This window comes from Lagopus muta, chromosome 3 (assembly GCF_023343835.1).
Source record: "Lagopus muta isolate bLagMut1 chromosome 3, bLagMut1 primary, whole genome shotgun sequence".
Classification (NCBI taxonomy): Eukaryota; Metazoa; Chordata; class Aves; order Galliformes; family Phasianidae; genus Lagopus; species Lagopus muta.
Window position 1 is genome coordinate 93,124,624 of NC_064435.1, and position 17,833 is coordinate 93,142,456.

At 41.2% G+C, this 17,833-nt stretch overlaps 1 protein-coding gene across 3 annotated transcripts in view; it reads right to left on the reverse strand.

Moving 5' to 3' along the window:
* Positions 1 to 4,268: 4,268 nt before the first annotated feature.
* TPK1 (thiamin pyrophosphokinase 1) overlaps positions 4,269 to 17,833 on the reverse strand; it is a 214,438-nt gene continuing 200,873 nt past the window's right edge. For 2 of the 3 annotated variants that reach the window (XM_048939505.1, XM_048939494.1), the window contains one exon: positions 4,269 to 5,302. In XM_048939505.1, the coding sequence (XP_048795462.1) occupies positions 5,184 to 5,302 (119 nt within the window). In that variant the 3' untranslated portion in view covers positions 4,269 to 5,183. The remainder of the gene's footprint in view (positions 5,303 to 17,833) is intronic. The other variant, XM_048939506.1, reaches the window with a different exon arrangement.

Genomic DNA, 17,833 nt, shown 5'->3' on the forward strand with positions numbered 1-17,833 from the left:
ATGCCTTGTAGGGGTATGAAAGAACAACAAAGGAATTCCATGATCTGTTATGGGCTGTGGATATATCCAATTTTGCTTGCTAATTAAAAAAAAAAAAAAAAAAAGAGAACTTAAAAGAATAAAAAAATTCTATGCTTTGTGGAAAGCAGCATCTTCTCTTAAAATCTTATCTGTCTTAGGAAAAAACACCTTTGTTTCTCAGCTTTGTTGCTGTTTGGTTCTTGATCTGCTTTGTGGATTAACATTACAGTTTTCTAATGACAGCTCTCTCCCACCATCACTGCAGCGAACACCTCCTGTATGCAACACATGAATCTTCCTGCATTTCATTTCTGTTTTTGCAGATTTCCAGAAGAGTGCAATGGAAACAGCCACAGGTTTTGCAAGAATGACACTTATTCATTTCTTTGATCCATATCCCATTACTATTATTGTGTAAATAAATATGAAGCTTGAATTTTGACAAGTTTTGACATTGAATGATTCATCTTTGAAAAGAGGTTGTTCACAAATGCACCTACTGCCAAAAAGTAATGACAATAATAAAGCAATAATGACAATAATGATTGTGAAGCAAGGGATATTTTTCTCTGGTGAGACAGGTCTTATAAAAAGTCTAGTATAGAAACATAATCAAATATTTATTTTTGTTGAATGTCTAATTGTAACTCTATATATTCAAGGGAAAATTTGCATCTGAAGTATTCATACTGACATTAAATAAAAGCAAAACTACGCAAAAAAAAAAAAAAAGATATTTTTAAGTCTTGAAGCCTATTCTCAAATTTCTTTATCAGAAATGAAAGCAAGGGTGTGTATTTTTCACTGCTCACTGGACTCTGTTTAGCCAGCATATTAAAATACATGAATTTTGATTCATGTATCAAATACATGATTTTCCATAAGTTCAGCTTGCCATAATTTAAGTTTCATTACATTTTTTTTTTCATTTTGTTATGGTTTGAAACATGGCACAGATCAGGTGATTTTTGATCTTGAAGATGCATGTTCAACTCATTTACATGAGCTGCCAAATCCACCAAAAAGGCTAACTATATAAGCCATTTCTCATCTTCACCTTTAGGAGCAATTTTTCTTTTAATTCCATAAATGACTTGATTTCATTTCGCAAATCATAACATCTTCTTAGCATTTTATCCCAGCGTAGCCACCTTCCTTCAGAAAAGTAAATGATGTCCCCATAATCAGCATCCATACTTCTAATGAACTCCTGTTTCAGTTCCAATTGTATTGTATTATATTGTGTTATCTTGCATTCTGATATCATATTTAGTAAAATTAAGTTTCCCTCTTAGATCATTGCCATTGCTCTTTTTTTTGGGGGGGAGAGGCAGTGGGCCTGCAGGCGTGCTGCTCCCTATCATGGGCACAGAGTGATCAAGATAACTCTGTGACACTATCACATAACTGGCTTTTATAACAGAGTCTGTTTGAGTTTTAGCTTTTTAAAAAATATTTTGCTGAGGTGACAGATTTTTTTCAGTTCCGCTATTCTGTCTTTACAAAGCATTTCCTGATACACATCGAATTTGGCAGCACTTTTCTGCATATAATGTCTTTCAAATTACAATCTTTGAAAACTGTTTCCTTAAAAATAAGCATAGTATTATATTATCTGTCTTGACAAAAAGTACTCATCTTTCCTTTTTTCTTTCTTCATCCATGTTTGTTGCTTTTTTGGGGGGGGGGAGGTGGTGGGGGTAATTTTGTTTTCTTCTAATAGGCCATCAGGTAGGTTAAAAATTAGTATTGGCAATCACTGTTTTTCACTCTAGTTGGCACAAACACATGCCATATGTAATGCATGTGGGTTTCGATGCAATTGAGTGTGTGATGGACACAAGAGGAAGAGTCAGAACTGTACTGTGCCCTTGCCTTCCTTTGGTTTTGACCCAGACTGTCTGTCACAGATTGATGGTTAGATTGTTACCAAACAATGGGTGTACCTCTGGGTCCAGGCTGGACTATTTGGTGGGGAACTGTGCCACAATGTGTGTGGTTTGCAGACTGCAGATTGCCTGCTTTACAGGATATAGGTTGCTTTACAGAATCACAGAATCACAGAATGGCCAGGGTTGGAAGGGACCTCAAGGATCATGAATCTCCAACCCCCCTGCCACATGCAGGGCCACATACCTCCACATTCAATACTAGACCAGCCTGCTCAGGGCCCCCTCCAACCTGGTCTTGAACACCTCCAGGGATGGACGAGGCATCCACAACCTCACTGGGCAGCTGTTCCAGCACCTCACCACTCTCTCTGTAAAGAATTTCCCCCTGACATCCAACATAAATCTCCCCTCCCTCAACTTCAAACCATTTCCCTTTGTCCTGCAGTAATCAACCCTTTCAAAGAGTTGATTCCCCTCCTGCTTGTGCCCTTTAGGCACTGAAAGCTACAGTGAGGTCACCCCGCAGCCTTCTTTTCTCCAGGCTGAACAAGCCCAGCTCCCTCAGCCTGTCTTTGTAGCGGAGGTGCTCCAGTACCCTGATCATCTTTGTGGCTCTCCTCTGGACCCTTTCCAATGGCTCTCTGTCTTTCTTGTACTGGGGGCTCCACACCTGGACACAGTACTGCAGATGGGGCTTCGCAAGAGCACAGTAGAGGGGGACAATCACCTCCCTGTTCCTGCTGGCCACCTCTCTTCTGATGGAGCCCAGGATACTATTTGTTTTTCGAGCTGCAAGAGGACACTGCTGGCTTATTTTCAATTTTTCATCTATGAATACCTCAAGGTCCTTCTCTGCAGGGCTGCTCTCAAGGACTGCTCCTTCCAGTCTGTATGGATGCCTGGGATTCCTCCAGCCCAAGTGCCAAACCTTGAACAAAAATTGCTGTGTTGAACCTCATCGGGTTCACCCAGGCCCACCTTTCCAGCCTCTCGAGGTCCCTCTGAATGGCATCCCTTCCTTCCACTGTGTTAACCGCAACCATTCAGCTTGATGTCATCAGCAAACTTGCTGAGTGTGCACTCAATTCTGTCATTGCTGTCATTGATGAAGATGTTAAAGAGCACCGGTCCCAAGACAGAGCCCTGGGGGACGCCACTCATTACCAGCCTCCACCTGGACACAGAGCCATTGATGACCACCCTCTGTGGCCTTTTAACCAATTCCTTATCCATCCAGTGGTCCACCCATCAAATCCACATCCCTCCAATTTGGAGATAAGGATGTGGTGGGGGACCACGTCAGAGGGTCTTTGTCAAAGGGGACCATGTCAAAGGGTCCCTGCTTTAGTATCTGTGCATTCCATATTTTAGTGTAACATGAAAAATACTGGCAAATATTCAAATAACTTTGTCTGTAAATAGATAATTAGTTTTGGATTCACATCTCAGCATGCTGCAAAATATTAGATCCTTAGTTGTTAAGTTTCTTTTCAAGTATCTGCTTCAAAACTGAATGTAAAATATTTTGATTTCCAGTTCTTTAGTGTATGCTTATCCATGTAGACAGGTAAAATACTGTTATGTGACCACTAAACATAGCTAACTTATGCCTCTAAATGCTGTCCTCTAAGTTAAGTTAAATATTTTAAAACAGGATATATGTTGTAATGTTAGTAATATTCTTCCTAACTAGGCAATGTTGGGAAGATAAATCAGACTTCATATAGGATCATTGATGATGCTTGGTTAATGGAAACTGATTACTCCGTCCTCTCAATGGAGGCAGCTGAATGCTCATCATGATGAATGAGACATTGTGACATTCACTGAAAAAAAAAATCACAACTTTGCAATTTGTTTTTTTGTTGGATAGTCTGCAGAGTCAGGTTGGGTTTTCAGATTTTTCTGATATGTTATTTCTCCTTCAAAGGGTACACAATCATATCTATCTACATTACAACACTTTCGTTTTAAATAGTAGAGTTTCTTCTTACTTTTCCTACTGTGATAGAATAATTCAAGTATGAAGGAACCTTGAGACACCCCCAGTCTAACCTCATGCTCAAAGCTAGGTCAGTACTACATTCTGACGAGAATGCTCAGAGGTTTGTTCTGTTCAGACCTTAAAAACTCTAATGGTGGAGAATTTACAGTCTCTTTTCAGAATTTGTTCCAATGCAAAGGTAGGCAGTGAGAAGACATCATTATTGTGAGTGATGAGTTAGAAGTCTATTGATTGGAATTATTGTAATTAATTTCTGGAATCATCACTACCTCTAATTCATTTCTGCAATTGCAACTGATATTATACTATGTACTTAACAGGAAAAAAATGAGAATAGAAAAAAAAAGGACTTGCATTGCTGATCTTTACTCTGATAGCAAAATTAAGGAAAGAAAACTTGGTTACTAAGATGTACAGTTTGAGGTTAAGTTAGTTTTCAGAGATAGTAAACAGTTTTTCAGAGAATCAACAAAAAACTTATTCAGATTGCTGGAAAGGAAGCATAACCTTCTGACTGGATACTGGTTCTGTAAGGCATCTGCATACAGAATTATAAAGGCCTCTGCATGTATTGATGCATTTCAAGTACTGAATGACTGAATACTTTGATTTATAAACTGCAGAAACTGGTAGATGGAATGCTCTTGGTCTGCGGATTGAGAGCAAGAAATTTGTATTTCACTCCAAAGACTTAGCAGAAAGATTCAGTAACTGTAAAAGTTACAGTGCTATTTTGCGTTGCAGACTTTAAAATCAGTTGTTATCAGTTGTTATCAGTTTGTCACAATGTTATGAAGTCTGATGTTGGAGTTACAGCAAAAGCTTCTTCAATAGACAAACTTGCCTTATAAGTAGAAAGTTTCAACTATTATTCTTTTTGAGAAAATGTCACCAACAACTATATATTTTAGAAATAGGGACAGAAAAAAGTTATGCTTTTCATAATGAAGATTTACTCTGTGCAACTGAGGACTGTATGCTTTTGGCAAAATGGGGAAAAACAGTTTAGTATTGGAATAATAGTTAAAACTAACCAGGTTAGCAATTTATTTACATATGCTTCTGTTTGTGATTATATAGGGTGACAGTGCATCTGCTGATCTGTTGTTCCTAGGCTCAATTTGGTCTTAAATGACTTTTATTTCTGTTTTCCATTTATTGCCTATGTAGTGCATATTTATTCCCTTATGATCAGTTTTACACCTGAATTCAGTGAAATTTTGCAGTAAATACAGTGGGATCAGAAAAGGTAGCTGCAATTCATCTTAAAGTTTGATTGCCATTGTCCACAGCAAAGGCTTGTCCGTCTTGATGGTCACAATCCCAGAGTTGTCATAGGTATTGGAAGTACTGACAAGCATTCCAAACTTCAACGCCTGGTTAGCTACAAAAAGAAAGAAAGAGGCTTAATGGTATTGTTGAAACAAAAGCATTTATAAATAGGAATTTGCTAGTCCCACAAAGAAGTCACACATAAAAAAGCTGAGTAAATCTAATCTAGATTACAAAAAAAAAAAAAAAAAAAAAGCTGTAGTAAATACAAATTAGTTAGAAAAGTAAGAACTCCAAGACCTTCCTTTCTTTCAGTTTGTGAAACAAACCAAACGACAGATGCCAGGTGGTGATCAAGAAGTGTGCAAAGGTGGGCTATAATAAACTCATATACCATAATGCAGTCATGCAATGAACATTATACTGTCCACCAGTTGCTGTGAACTACACAGAGAGAGTTGATACATGCCTTAAAAATGAGGAGCAGTCAGAAAAAAAGGCAGGACATAGAATGTATTTGGTATGCCATGCTAAATCTGCAGTTGTCTCTGCTCATTCCTTCTCCCACAAATTCTGAGCTTGAAACACAGTGAAGAAATGGTTTTGTCTGCTAGCTATATATGGTTGGAAGGAGAGAGTATCCTGGTAGTTTGCAGCATAAATGCAATGCAGTACACTAAATTAAGAAGGAAAAAAACCCAAGTAGTACTATTCTCAATAAACATGCAACTAAAATAAACCTGCTATATCCTGTCAGGATGATTTTGGACACATGACAATGCCAAGACAGGGTCCTTGACAAATGGCAGGACAATGGAATTGTGGTGTTTGCCTCTTGAAGAGAGAATAGAGGCTGACAAGGCAGTACCTTGCTACAAGTTGCACAGGGGGTGAGGTTGCCAGGAAAGCCAGATTTTGCACCTCCAAGGTAAGCAGATAATTTAAGGAACCTGAAGTAACACATGGGGAGAGTTCCCTGTGTAAAAATACACCCCCAGACACTCCTGTACTAAATCCTGCCTGGAAACACCCACTCATCTTGATGTTTGGTTTCAAATATTTGTTGACAGACAATTACTTTTGGTTACTGTATATTTTGAACAGAGGGGAATCCTAAAACATTATGAGTCAACTTTTACCTTTTTTTTTGTATAAACCCACTCATTTTGTATCATTTATTGCTTCTTACTCAAGACTATAAATAATTCTTACCATTTTGGCTTTGTATCTTAAATAATGGCTTTGTAGAAAGCAAGAACTCAGAAAAACATGGCAGCTTAATGAAACCAAATTAAAGCAGTATTTCTTCATGCATAAAATGAAGTGAAAATCTTGTTTGCCTTTTTAAAAAGTTTTCTTGTCCACTAGGTGGAGATTTTTAGCTTTCTCTCAGATTCTTTTCTGCACATGGATCAGTTTGAAATGCTGAAGTAAAAAATGCAAAGACTATTGAAAAAGTAATTCGCATTGCTCAAATGAACAAATTCCAATTACTTAATTTCACAACCAGACAACTTTTCCACTAACACAATTAAAAATGCATGCTTTCTATGCAATACGTTTAAACCAGTAAAGAAGATAACAGGATGTACATACACACTGCTTCCAGGAAAACTTCTAACTTTGTCAGGCACTATAATGTGAAGTTCACAAGGTCAAAAAAGTGAAAAGTTCTACCAGTTCATACTTGATCCCTTCCTTTTCTTTTTTAATAGCTTTCAGTATGCTTTGTTAAGTTCTAGCAAGAGCCTTTGTCTTGGAGAAAGCCCACAATAACAAAGCTTTTTTCACTGATTTTATTTTTCTGAAATGTTTTCCAAAGAAAACAATGTTTTTGCTGTCTTGTAATTACTACTTATAGTTTTGACAGGTAACAGAACTGATGTTAAAAAAGGATTTCAGTTTGCAATTTTTATAAAATTTCAGTCTCGAAAAGACCTGGAATGTTTACAATTTTGTAGTGAAAGTAATTTTTCTTTGAGTTATTGAAAACTTTCTTTAAGATAGTGATTTTTCTTTTTTTTTTTCTTTTTCCTCATATGAGAATTCAAGGGCTGATTTAGATGAAAAGAGGTGATTCAGCAAAAAAATCCCCCCAGATCCCTGCAGCATAAGACCCTTTTTCACATAAAGTCTGGCTTAGTGCTTTGGTTCCAAAAGAACTGTGTTTACTGATAACAAACTGTGATAAAAATATTCTACCCAGCTCTTCCAGGATAGCTCTGCTATTTTGCATTGCGTTCCGTTCATAAAATCAGTGTATCTCAGTGGCAATGGGTCTAGGTGGTTGTGACTCAAGGGAGAGCAGTGGGTGTTACACAAGAACATAATCAAGTCATAGCTCTATGGTCACCTTATGAAGTGTTACTGGTCAGGAGTTTAGAAATAATAATAATAATAAAAATACACAAAAAAAAGTGCCATTAAGAAAAAACTGAAGCCTAAAATTACATTTATAAAATCCTTATCAAGATTATATCTCAAGACAGTTGCGAGGTTTATTTTTCCACTGGCAGTGCTAAAAATAAATGAGACCCAAGGTTGCCGCCAACTGATGTGCCCACTATTGCAGCGCACACTTTCAGCCTGTAAAATGAGCAAACAGACTCCAATTGCAGCTATATTTGGCCGCCTCATACCATCAGCTGCTGCAAAAACACTAACTCAGGTTACTCCTCAGTAACTGTGTTAGACTGCGTTAGTAGACCTGTAGTCATTCAAATGACTGCATTGTGTTATTTAAGGTACTTACAGCATAAGAGAACTTACATGAAGGCTGAATACATATCTTACAAGCTGCACTTCAGCAGAGCTTGAGTGAGGCATATGCAGAGAAGAAATTTCTTCATACACATCATATGTGGCAAAAGCAAACCATGTCATTATTTTGAAAGACTTAATTGAATGAGCAGGCCCTCTGGTTATTCCTACATCTGTAAGAGATCCATGGAGGACTTGGGGATACTGAGGGTCAACTAATGGTCATGTTGGAAAGAGTTCACAAGAGGCAAGTCCTTCCTTACCGAGGAGCAGATCTGGTGATGGCAGTGAATTTGTTGTGAGAAGGGCAGTACAGCCATACCTTTATCCAAAGACAGTGAGTCAAATGGAAGCTTCCTGGAAAACTCTGGCCATCAGTAACACAAGAGTCCCCACTCCATGGGATTTCAGCAACAGCTCACAGCCTTACTGACGTGACCACAAGTGCTTGACAGCAAAACACCCCAAGAATGCGCACATCATACAACAATACTGCCTTTTCTCAGACGCGTCTCATTTACTTCTTGAAATATGTAAAGTCACACCTTGCTGATTTCCATCACTCAAAATAGAAATAGATACACTCTTTGCATGGATGTTTGGAATATAAAAAAATTAAATATAATAAAGAAATATAATTAAATATTATCATTCTTATTACAAGCAATGTAATTCTTTCCCATAAGCAAATGTTGCAACAAAATGATAGGAAATTAAGACCCATGAACTAAAATACAAGTTAAATATTGAATTACCATTTGGTATCCCATTACAGTTTATCTGGAGAGGACTTCCCTAAAGGTCTGTGTTAGGAACAAAAATTTGCATTTAAATTGGAAGTATTAGTAATGCATGAGCTTTAAAAAAAAATAGTTGATAGCCTGATTTTCCTTTCATTTCTCCTCGTTTTACACCTGTCATTATTCCAACTTCACTGAAGTCAGTCTTGGTCTACATGAATGCATACAAAAGAAATATTGGGTCTTTGATCTCTGTGCAGTGGGAACTGCAAAATGGGAAGTTGCAAACAGCTGGAATGTACAATAAAACATGAGCTGTTTTCAGTAGTGATACTACACAGAAGTGCTTCAAAGGCTGTCCTTGGAAGGGACAGGACCACACAGAATTTGGTGTAAACAGGGACTGTATTTGGCAGTTTTTAAAAGTGCTGTAACTTCTGGTAGCTGTTCGTGCAGTACACAGCAGTATTTTTGTAACCTCACCAGATCCATATGAGAGAGCTCACAAAAGCAAGATGTGGCCCCATCTTGCCCAGGAACTCCTCACCATGCAGGCTCAGGGGAACTGGGTATCCAGTCCAGTGCTGGCGAACAGTGTCAGCTAGAGGCCCTCCAGCAGAGTGCCCAGCTGTACACTTGTGGGAGTGCAGGAGATGGCAGTGAAAGCACTTATTATCAAGCCTTAACTATGTCATTTAAAAAGAGAAAGCATGTTAAAACCAGGCCTGCTAGAGATGAGCATGGGGGAGTGGTAATGGGATTAGGGGTGAGACAAGGGGATCAGCTGAAGTGCACCTACACCAATGCATGCAGCATGGGCAACAAACAAGTAGAGTTGGAAGCCACTGTGTAGCAGGCAAACTATGATCTAGTTGCCACTGCAGAAACATGACTGGAGTGCTGCAATGGATGGCTACAAACTCTTCAGGAAGGATGGGCAAGGAAGGAGGGGTGGTGGCATGGCTCTCTATGTTAGAGAGTGCTTCGATGTAATCGAGCTCATAGATGGGGATGATAAGTTTGAATTCCTATGGGTAAAGATCAGGGGAAGGGCTGACAAAGCAGACATCTTGGTGGGTGTATGCTCCTCTTGGGTGACCACCAAACCAGGATGAAGAGACAGATGAGGAGTTCTATGAGCAGCTGGTGGAAGCTGCACAATCACCAGCCCTTGTCCTCATGGGGGACTTCAACTTCCCTGACATATGCTGGGAATATAACATAGTGCAGAAGAAGAAGTCTAGGAGGTTTCTGGAGTGTATGGAAGATAGCTTTCTGATGCAGCTGGTGAGAGAGTTTACGAGAGGAGCTGCCCCGCTTGACCTGCTGTTCACAAACAGAGAAGGTCTGGTCGGAGATGTGGTCGGGGGCAGTCGTGGACAGAGTGACCATGAAATGGTAGAGTTGTTGATTCTCAGTGGAGGCAGGAGGGGGAGCAGCAAAACTGCTACTTGGACTTCCAGAGGGTGGACTTTGAATTATTCAGGAGACTAGTAAAGGGAGTTCCCTGGGATTCAGTCTTAGAGAGTAAAGGGGTCCAAGATGGCTGGTTGCTCTTCAAGAAGGAAGTCTTAAAGGCACAGGAGCAGGCTCTCCCCAAGCTCCAAAATGAGTTGGCAGGGAAGAAGACTGGCATGGATGAATAAGGGAGCTATTCTCGACGCTCCGGGAGAAAAAGAGAATCCACCTCCTGCGGAAGAAGGGATGGGCAACTCAGAAAGAGTACAGAGAAGTTGTTAAGATGTGCAGAGAGAAAATCAGAAAAGCAAAAGCCCAGCTTGAACTCAACCAGGCCACTGGGGTAAAAAGGAACACGAAACTCTTTTACAAATACATCAACAGTAAGAGGAAGACCAAGGAGAACCTCCATTCTTTACTGGATGAGACTGGGAATGTGACCACTGAGGGTAAGGAAAAGGCAGAGGTTCTGAATGTCTTCTTTACGTCGGTCTTTAAAGGTCAGACAGTTCTCATGGTACTCCACTCTCTGACCTGGTAGTCTCTCCTGGGGAGCAGACTAAGCCCCCCATGATTCAAGAGGTCACAGTCAGAGACCTACTACTCTAGTTGGCCTGTCACAAGTCCATGGGGATGGACGAGATTCATCTGAGAGTGCTGAGGGAACTGGGTGAGGTGACAGCCAAGCCACTTTCTGTCATCTATCAGTGCTCCTTGTTCACTGGTGAGGTCCCTGAAGGCTTGGAGGCTTGCCAGTGTGACTCCCATCTACAAGAAGTGTCATAAGGAGGATATGGGGAACTACAGGCCTGTTAGCCTGACCTCGGTGCCAGGGAAGGTTATGGAGCTGATTGTCTTGAGGGAGATCAGATGGCATGTGCGGGACAACCAGGGGATCAGGCCTAGCAGTTTGGGTTCACAAGGGGCAGGTCCTGCTTGACCAACCTGATCTCCTTCTATGATCAGTGATCCACTGATGGATGAGGGAAAGGCTGTTGATGTGGTCTACCTAGACTTCAGCAAAGTCTTTGACACTGGTCTCCCACTGCATTCTCCTGCAGAAGCTGGCAGCCCAAGGCTTGGATGGGTGCATTTTTGGCTGGGTAAGGAACTGGCTGGAGGGTCAGGCCAAGAGTGGTGGTGAATGGAGCTAAATCCAGCTGGTGACTGGTCACGAGTGGTGTTCCCCAGGAATCGGTGCTGGGGCCTGTCCTCTTCAATATCTTTATTGATGACCTGAGTGAGGGCATCGAGTGCACCCTCAGTAAATTTGCAGATGACACCAAGTTGGCTGGAAGTGTGGATCTGCCTGGGGGTAGCGAGGTCATACAGAGGGATCTGGACAGGCTGGAGAGCTGGGTTGAAGCCCATGGGATGAGGTTCAACAAGACCAAATGCCGGGTCCTGCCCTTGGCCAGGCAACACTACAGGTTTGTGGCAGAGTGGATGGAAGAATGCATAGAGGAAATGGACCTGGGGGTGTTGGTTGATGCTCAGCTGAACATGAGCCAGCAGTATGCTCAGGTGGTAAAGAAGGCCAATGGCATCCTGGCTTGCATCAACAATAGTGTTGCCAGCAGGAACAGCGAAGTGATTCTACCTCTGTACTCAGCTCTGGTGAGGACACACCTTGAGTACTGTGTCCAGTTTTGGGCCCCTCACTGCAAGAAAGACATTGAAGCCCTGGAGCGAGTTAAAAGAAGGGCGACAAAGAAGTGAGGGGGCTGGAGCACAGGCCTGATGAGGAGCAGCTGAAGGAGCTGGGATTGTTCAGCCTGGAGAAGAGGAGTCTCAAGGGAGACCTTATTGCTCTCTTTAACTACCTGAAGGGAGATTGCAGTGAGCTGGGGGTCGTCCTCTCATGTAACTGGTGATAGAACTAGAGGGAATGGCTTCAAGCTGTGCCAGGAGAGATTTAGGCTGGATGTTAGGAAATACTACTTCTCTGAAAGAGTGGTCAGGCACTGGAACGCGCTGCCCAGGGAGGAAGTAGAGTCACTGACCCTGGAAGTGTTCAAGGAACATTTGGACATTGTGTTGAGGGATATGGTTTAGTGAGAACTATTGGTGATTGGTTGGACTGGATGATCCTGTGGGTCTTTTCCAACCCTGGTGTTTCTGTGATTCTGTGTGATTCTGTGATTCTGTTAACGGAATGGCATGTACTGCCCTGGATAAAAACCACTCATGTTGGGTGAGCCTTCAGAAATGCAAGTGGATGTTGGAAGTTTCCACATTTATTTCCAGCAATTTAGAATGAAGAGATGATAAAAATTAAGGTAAGAAATAGAGAGCTTCTATACCAGAGTCACTGCTACAACTGCTGCTTCCCCCAAAACAACAGTAATCATTATCTGCAGAAAGTCTCCATAGCCTATTATCAGTACTTTAGCACCACTAACAGGATGTGCTCCAGTGTTCATTCAAAAGCAGACTTCAAACACTTTACATAATTGAAGTGGCTCAGAATGTCTGACACTGAAACTGTAGGAATTATTTGCAGTAGCATCTTTCCAATCTTGACATGAAAAGCTGCACCGATCCTACACAAATAAAAGTGATTACTGTCATATGTTCAGCCTGGTTCAACCTTGTGTCTGTGACAAGGGAGCAAAAAAAAAAAAAAAAAAAAAGACCCACAGATCCATGCCCTGGGAAGTGCAGGGAGAGAAAGGGAAAAGGTAGAGAGGCGGGCCCATGAAAAGAGCAGCAACGAGCTACAGGAAAAAAACTGAGTTTACTAAATATGGCAGCTGAATGTGAGATAATAAATATAATACGATTGGAATTGAAGCTAATAGATCAAATAAAATGAGAGTTTCTGAAACCAAGCAACTTGCTCTAATTGTGTAGGCTGCCGCCTCCTCACACTGGACATATGCAGAAGGAAGGAACACACGGTTTACTGGCTCCACGAGCCCCAGCACAGGGGGACACAGTGGGGAGCAGGGGCAGCCTGGTGTTAAGTGTGAGAAGCAGAATCTCTTGGATCTTGGCACTACATGGCAAATAAATGACTCGCATCAAATTAGATTCCTGACAGATCTTTTCATTATGCAAGCTTTAATAGCAAATGGCACTGTTTCCTAAAAGAGTTTTATGGAAACATGATATTACGTTTACCTGGAAAAATGAAAAGAACAAACCAGAGTATTCATCCTTACACACAAAAAGCACCATCAATAAAGCAGCTATGCCTTTGTCTGAAACATTTCTGTGAGAGTGGGTAGTTAGTATTTCAAAACCTGCTCTGATCAGCCACTGGCAGCTTACAAGGCGCGTGCTCAGCTGCTTGGCATCCCTGACAGCGGTGCACAGGTGACCAACCAATAAACTCTATTATACTTCTAATAGAAAAGTGATTCCACTTATCTTTGCCTTCCTGGTAACACTGCTTCGTTTCAGTGCACTGAGTAGTATCTGTAAGGAGTGGGATCTGGAACGACATAATTTGCATCCCTACAAGTGCTGTGGATTACTTAGAATCTTAGACCAGTTTGCTTTCTTCAGGAAAAAAACAACTGGACATGGATAATCCCAGGCCCAGGATGGAGCTAGAGAATTATTTCTGTTACAAAATGTCCCCCCCCTACAAACTGTGTGCATATGAACAACTAAGCATTTTGATTTTTAATTTTATTCCTTTGTCTTTTTAAACAAATAATTCATATGTTTACTAATACCCTGTGTACCTCTGATGTCTATAAAGCCATTACTAATATTCATTAATTCTATCCCATTTATCTTCAAGCTTATATGGTAACATGCAACATGTGTTGATGTCCATGGAGCTGTAGCTACTCTGAGCACATTCACAGGCAACCCAGCACAGGGCATGTGCCTGAGACAGAACATGAAATCCAACAGGAGACAGCAAATTATGTTCTCAGTTCAGTCACTGGGTTGGATCTGACTGCTTCCCTCAGTCCTGCCCTCAGAAAAATTTAGGAATTCAATGAAATTTTGTCTTAGCCCACTGTGTCTTTGCAATCTTCTGTCTAAGCCACAGCATCAACTTTTCCTCCTCCCTCCCCCTCCTTTCCTACAAGAATGTAAGACACAACAAATGTCTTTTTAGCCAAAATTAACTGCTGCTTCTCCTTTACCCTGCACTGGAGCACTTGGCTCCAGGAAGGCTGCAGGAGGGGTGCACGAATCACGTCAGTTGTGCACGAGTCAGTTGTGTTTGCAAAAAGCTCATTTAAAATTCTTCTCTGTTTGCTTTTGCAGTCTGTTTTTGGATACAAGACTCAGGTTTGTGGTCGATACTACAACTGCAAACAGCTTCTATTGAGTGGTTTGTCCCCATAATTAAAAAAAGTGAGATGCATTATTGAAAACAAGTTTTAAGTCTCATTGACTGCCAAAGACTTCAATTGAGTGGAAAACTGACTGCTGAGGATCCTTGAGCTAGCTGTGCTCTCTGAAACAGTCTGATGAACTTCCAGTAATGATTTTCAATAAGAACAGTGCCCTCAGTCTTGCTCTGCTTCCTCCTCCTGACCTCTGCAAATCCTTTTTCTCCTCCCTCCCCACTTTTACCAACTGGCTAGCAGTTCATTCTTTATGTTCAGAAATGACACATGCACTTCCAAGCCCTGGGACTACTGAGGTTTCAGTGCTTTGCAGTGTTTTTTCCCCTGCTGTCTCTCCCTTAGGAATGCTGCCTTGGGGCTGGACAATGCTCTCTGCACTGTTAGCATGAGGCAAAGTCTTCTGTATGGATCATGCAGCCCTGTGTCAGGCATGGTTCAGAGCAGATGATATTAGATCTTGACTCTCAAAGACAGAGGCCAAGTGTATACTAAATTAATGCAGGGCACTGTGCAAAGCCATTGAAGGTTTAACAATGGTTTATTAAATGTGATTCAACTTTCAAGCACACTGATGCAGATGCTTTGCAACACTCTCACCATGGCGCTATGATGCAGTCAGTAGGCTCTCACATTTTACTGTATGGAGGGCATGACTCTGGCATTTAACTTAATGCACTGCAAGAAATGTGAAGGTAATTACAAATCCAGGAGTCACAAATAAAAAAAGGGGCTAAGCCAAGTGCATTATCATTCTCCTGCTTCTGCCAATAGCAAACAATTTCTAGCACTTGGGTCTGAAAGACCTTGAGAGCTGCAATTGCCAGGGAAGGGAATATACCCTCAGAAGACCTTCTTTACGCTACAGTGAGCATCTGTAAGATAAATCAGATTTGTAGTCCTGAACATTACTGTTCTCACTTGATAGTACTGTCATCATTGAACATTCGTCATTCCACACTAATTGTAGGTGTCTAAGGGGTAGACACCAACAGTAGTGTTGTTGTAGCAGAAGCATTTCTATCAATAGCTAAGACAATCATCCTAATGAATTTTATTTTGAATTCAGAATTATGCTTATTAAATATGATTGGATCTTAGCTGACATTGGCCATTTGACAAACCTTACAAGAAACGCATATTTTGCTAAAAGTCGCTTCAGAAACATTTCTGTGAGTTCTCAAAACAATGACAGCTCCTTTTTCTCTTAAGTTCACATCTTTCTTAAGAATATCAGAAGGATGAAAGAATAGCACTCTACGAAGTTTCTGGTTAACTCTTCCATCTACAGCATAGTAATATTGCTTTTCAGAGGTGCAGCTTATGCGCTTATGATGAAAGTAGAAATACCCAAGAATATACGGAAACATTTGAAGATCATCCTTGGGATATTCTAATCAAAATAGACGATTTTCATAATTATCTAAGTGCAGAAGTCTAAAAGCAACTCGATTTTACCTCTCGGAAGATGTGGAGATAGGCTCAGACTCCTCTTGGTACCACAATTTAAGGATTTTACCACTACATATCACTACAAAACTTCCAGTGACATCAGAACGCCCAGCATATCTCCAAGGAAACCTTCAAAAACCAAAGTTTGTCTCAGGCAACCTTTGGGCACATCAGGCTTGGTGATCACTGGAAGTGGTTTCGCTATTTTGTAACTAAAGGCATGTTCATCTACCAAAAGGCTCCGCTGCTATAGAAGAAGCAGCAAAAACAGCTCTTCTAGTAAGAAGCAGTCTTCTTCTAAGAATAATCAAAATTTCACATACAAGCCCACTGCAATGCAGACCTTATGAGACCAATGGCAACAATTTGCAGTGGTGCTCTACGTCAAGCAGGAAGAAAGACTAACAAGAGCTTGATTGGAGGGTAGGTTTGGAAAACACCAAGATTTCTAGGGGGAAATGGAGAATTTGTGCAAGCTCTGTATAGACACGACACAGAGAAGTTTTGCAGTGTAGAAGCCTGCATGTGGCAAGATGTGCTGTGTCACAAGCAAAAATGAGATCCTGATGATACAGATTTTGAAGTACAGGGCTCATCTACAGGCATGTAAGTAGAAAAGGGATCAATAAAGTGTCAAGCCTAAAAGCTGTGAACCAAAATGCAGTTATATGACTTCTAATACCATCACTGTGGCCAGGCTGATAAATCTCTGTTCATTGCTTTGAAAAGGTACCCATAAATAGTAGGTTCTAGGTCGAAGCACAGAACACTTGAGGAGGCAAAAAGCTCTTATGTAACCTTGATGTCAGTCAGACATAAAAGGGTGCCCTACAGAGGCCACATATGCACAGACATGCACGCCCTATACTGGAAGCACGATGAAGCCATACAAACAATGCTGTAGAACAGAAAAAGCCTCGCTCTTCAACAGCTGAGTGAACCTGTCATTTTGAGAGAGAGAAGGGACACTTCTAGAGACCTAATGATAAAAGAAAAATCCCTTGGAGATGCCTATCTTGCTACAACACTCTAAATTCACTGCATGCAGTTCGCTGACTAATCACAGGCAAACTGTTTAGAATTTTGTTCCCTCTCTCGAATCATCGACTTCAAAAGGCATGGGATGCTGAGCACTGTGCAGAGAAAGTTCCTGTAACTTGGAGAAGACAGACAGGGCAATGTCACTGATGTAGGCAATAAGCCACTTTCTTTCAGAGAGGCTGTGAATGCCCGTACCTGGATGTGTTCAAGGCCAGGTTGCATGGGGCCCTGTGCAGCCTGGTCTGGTATTAAATGTGGAGGTTGGTGGCCCTGCATGTGGCAGGGGGTTTGGAGATTCATGAACATTGAGGTCCCCTTCCAACCCTGGCCATTCTGTGATTCTGTGATTCCTCTGGCTGCTATTACTGGTGAGGAGAGGAGCTCTGTTTCCTGGACTGATGGACGTGGTCCTGGCCCCAGAGGCATGCATTATATACAGTGCAAGGTTAACACATGCATGAGATGGCAGCTGGAAGCAGTTCTGGGAACCTCATTATTGTCTAATTTGCTTGTTCCTGAGCTCCTCCAGCTTGCACGATCTGTAGAGCCTCTGGGAAGGCAGATTTAGAATTGCCTCACTTGATGGAAAAAGCTGTTCTCCTTGTTCTATGTGATGAAAAGCAGTGTGGCAGTGATTGACAGCTAGACAGGGGGAGAGTGAAGAAGAGAAATGAGTTAAGTCAGGGTATTGTGTGAAGGAGCAGAAGAGAGAAGAAACGATTCCTCATAACCACAGCATGTGTGCAGTGGAAGAGATAAGAGCTGGTTTTTTTTACAAAAATAATCCTTACAAAAATCAGTTGACACAAATTTATGATTATATAAATAGTACGCTGGCAATTCCTGGATGTTTTTCTTCAAAACCTAATCTTCCCCAAA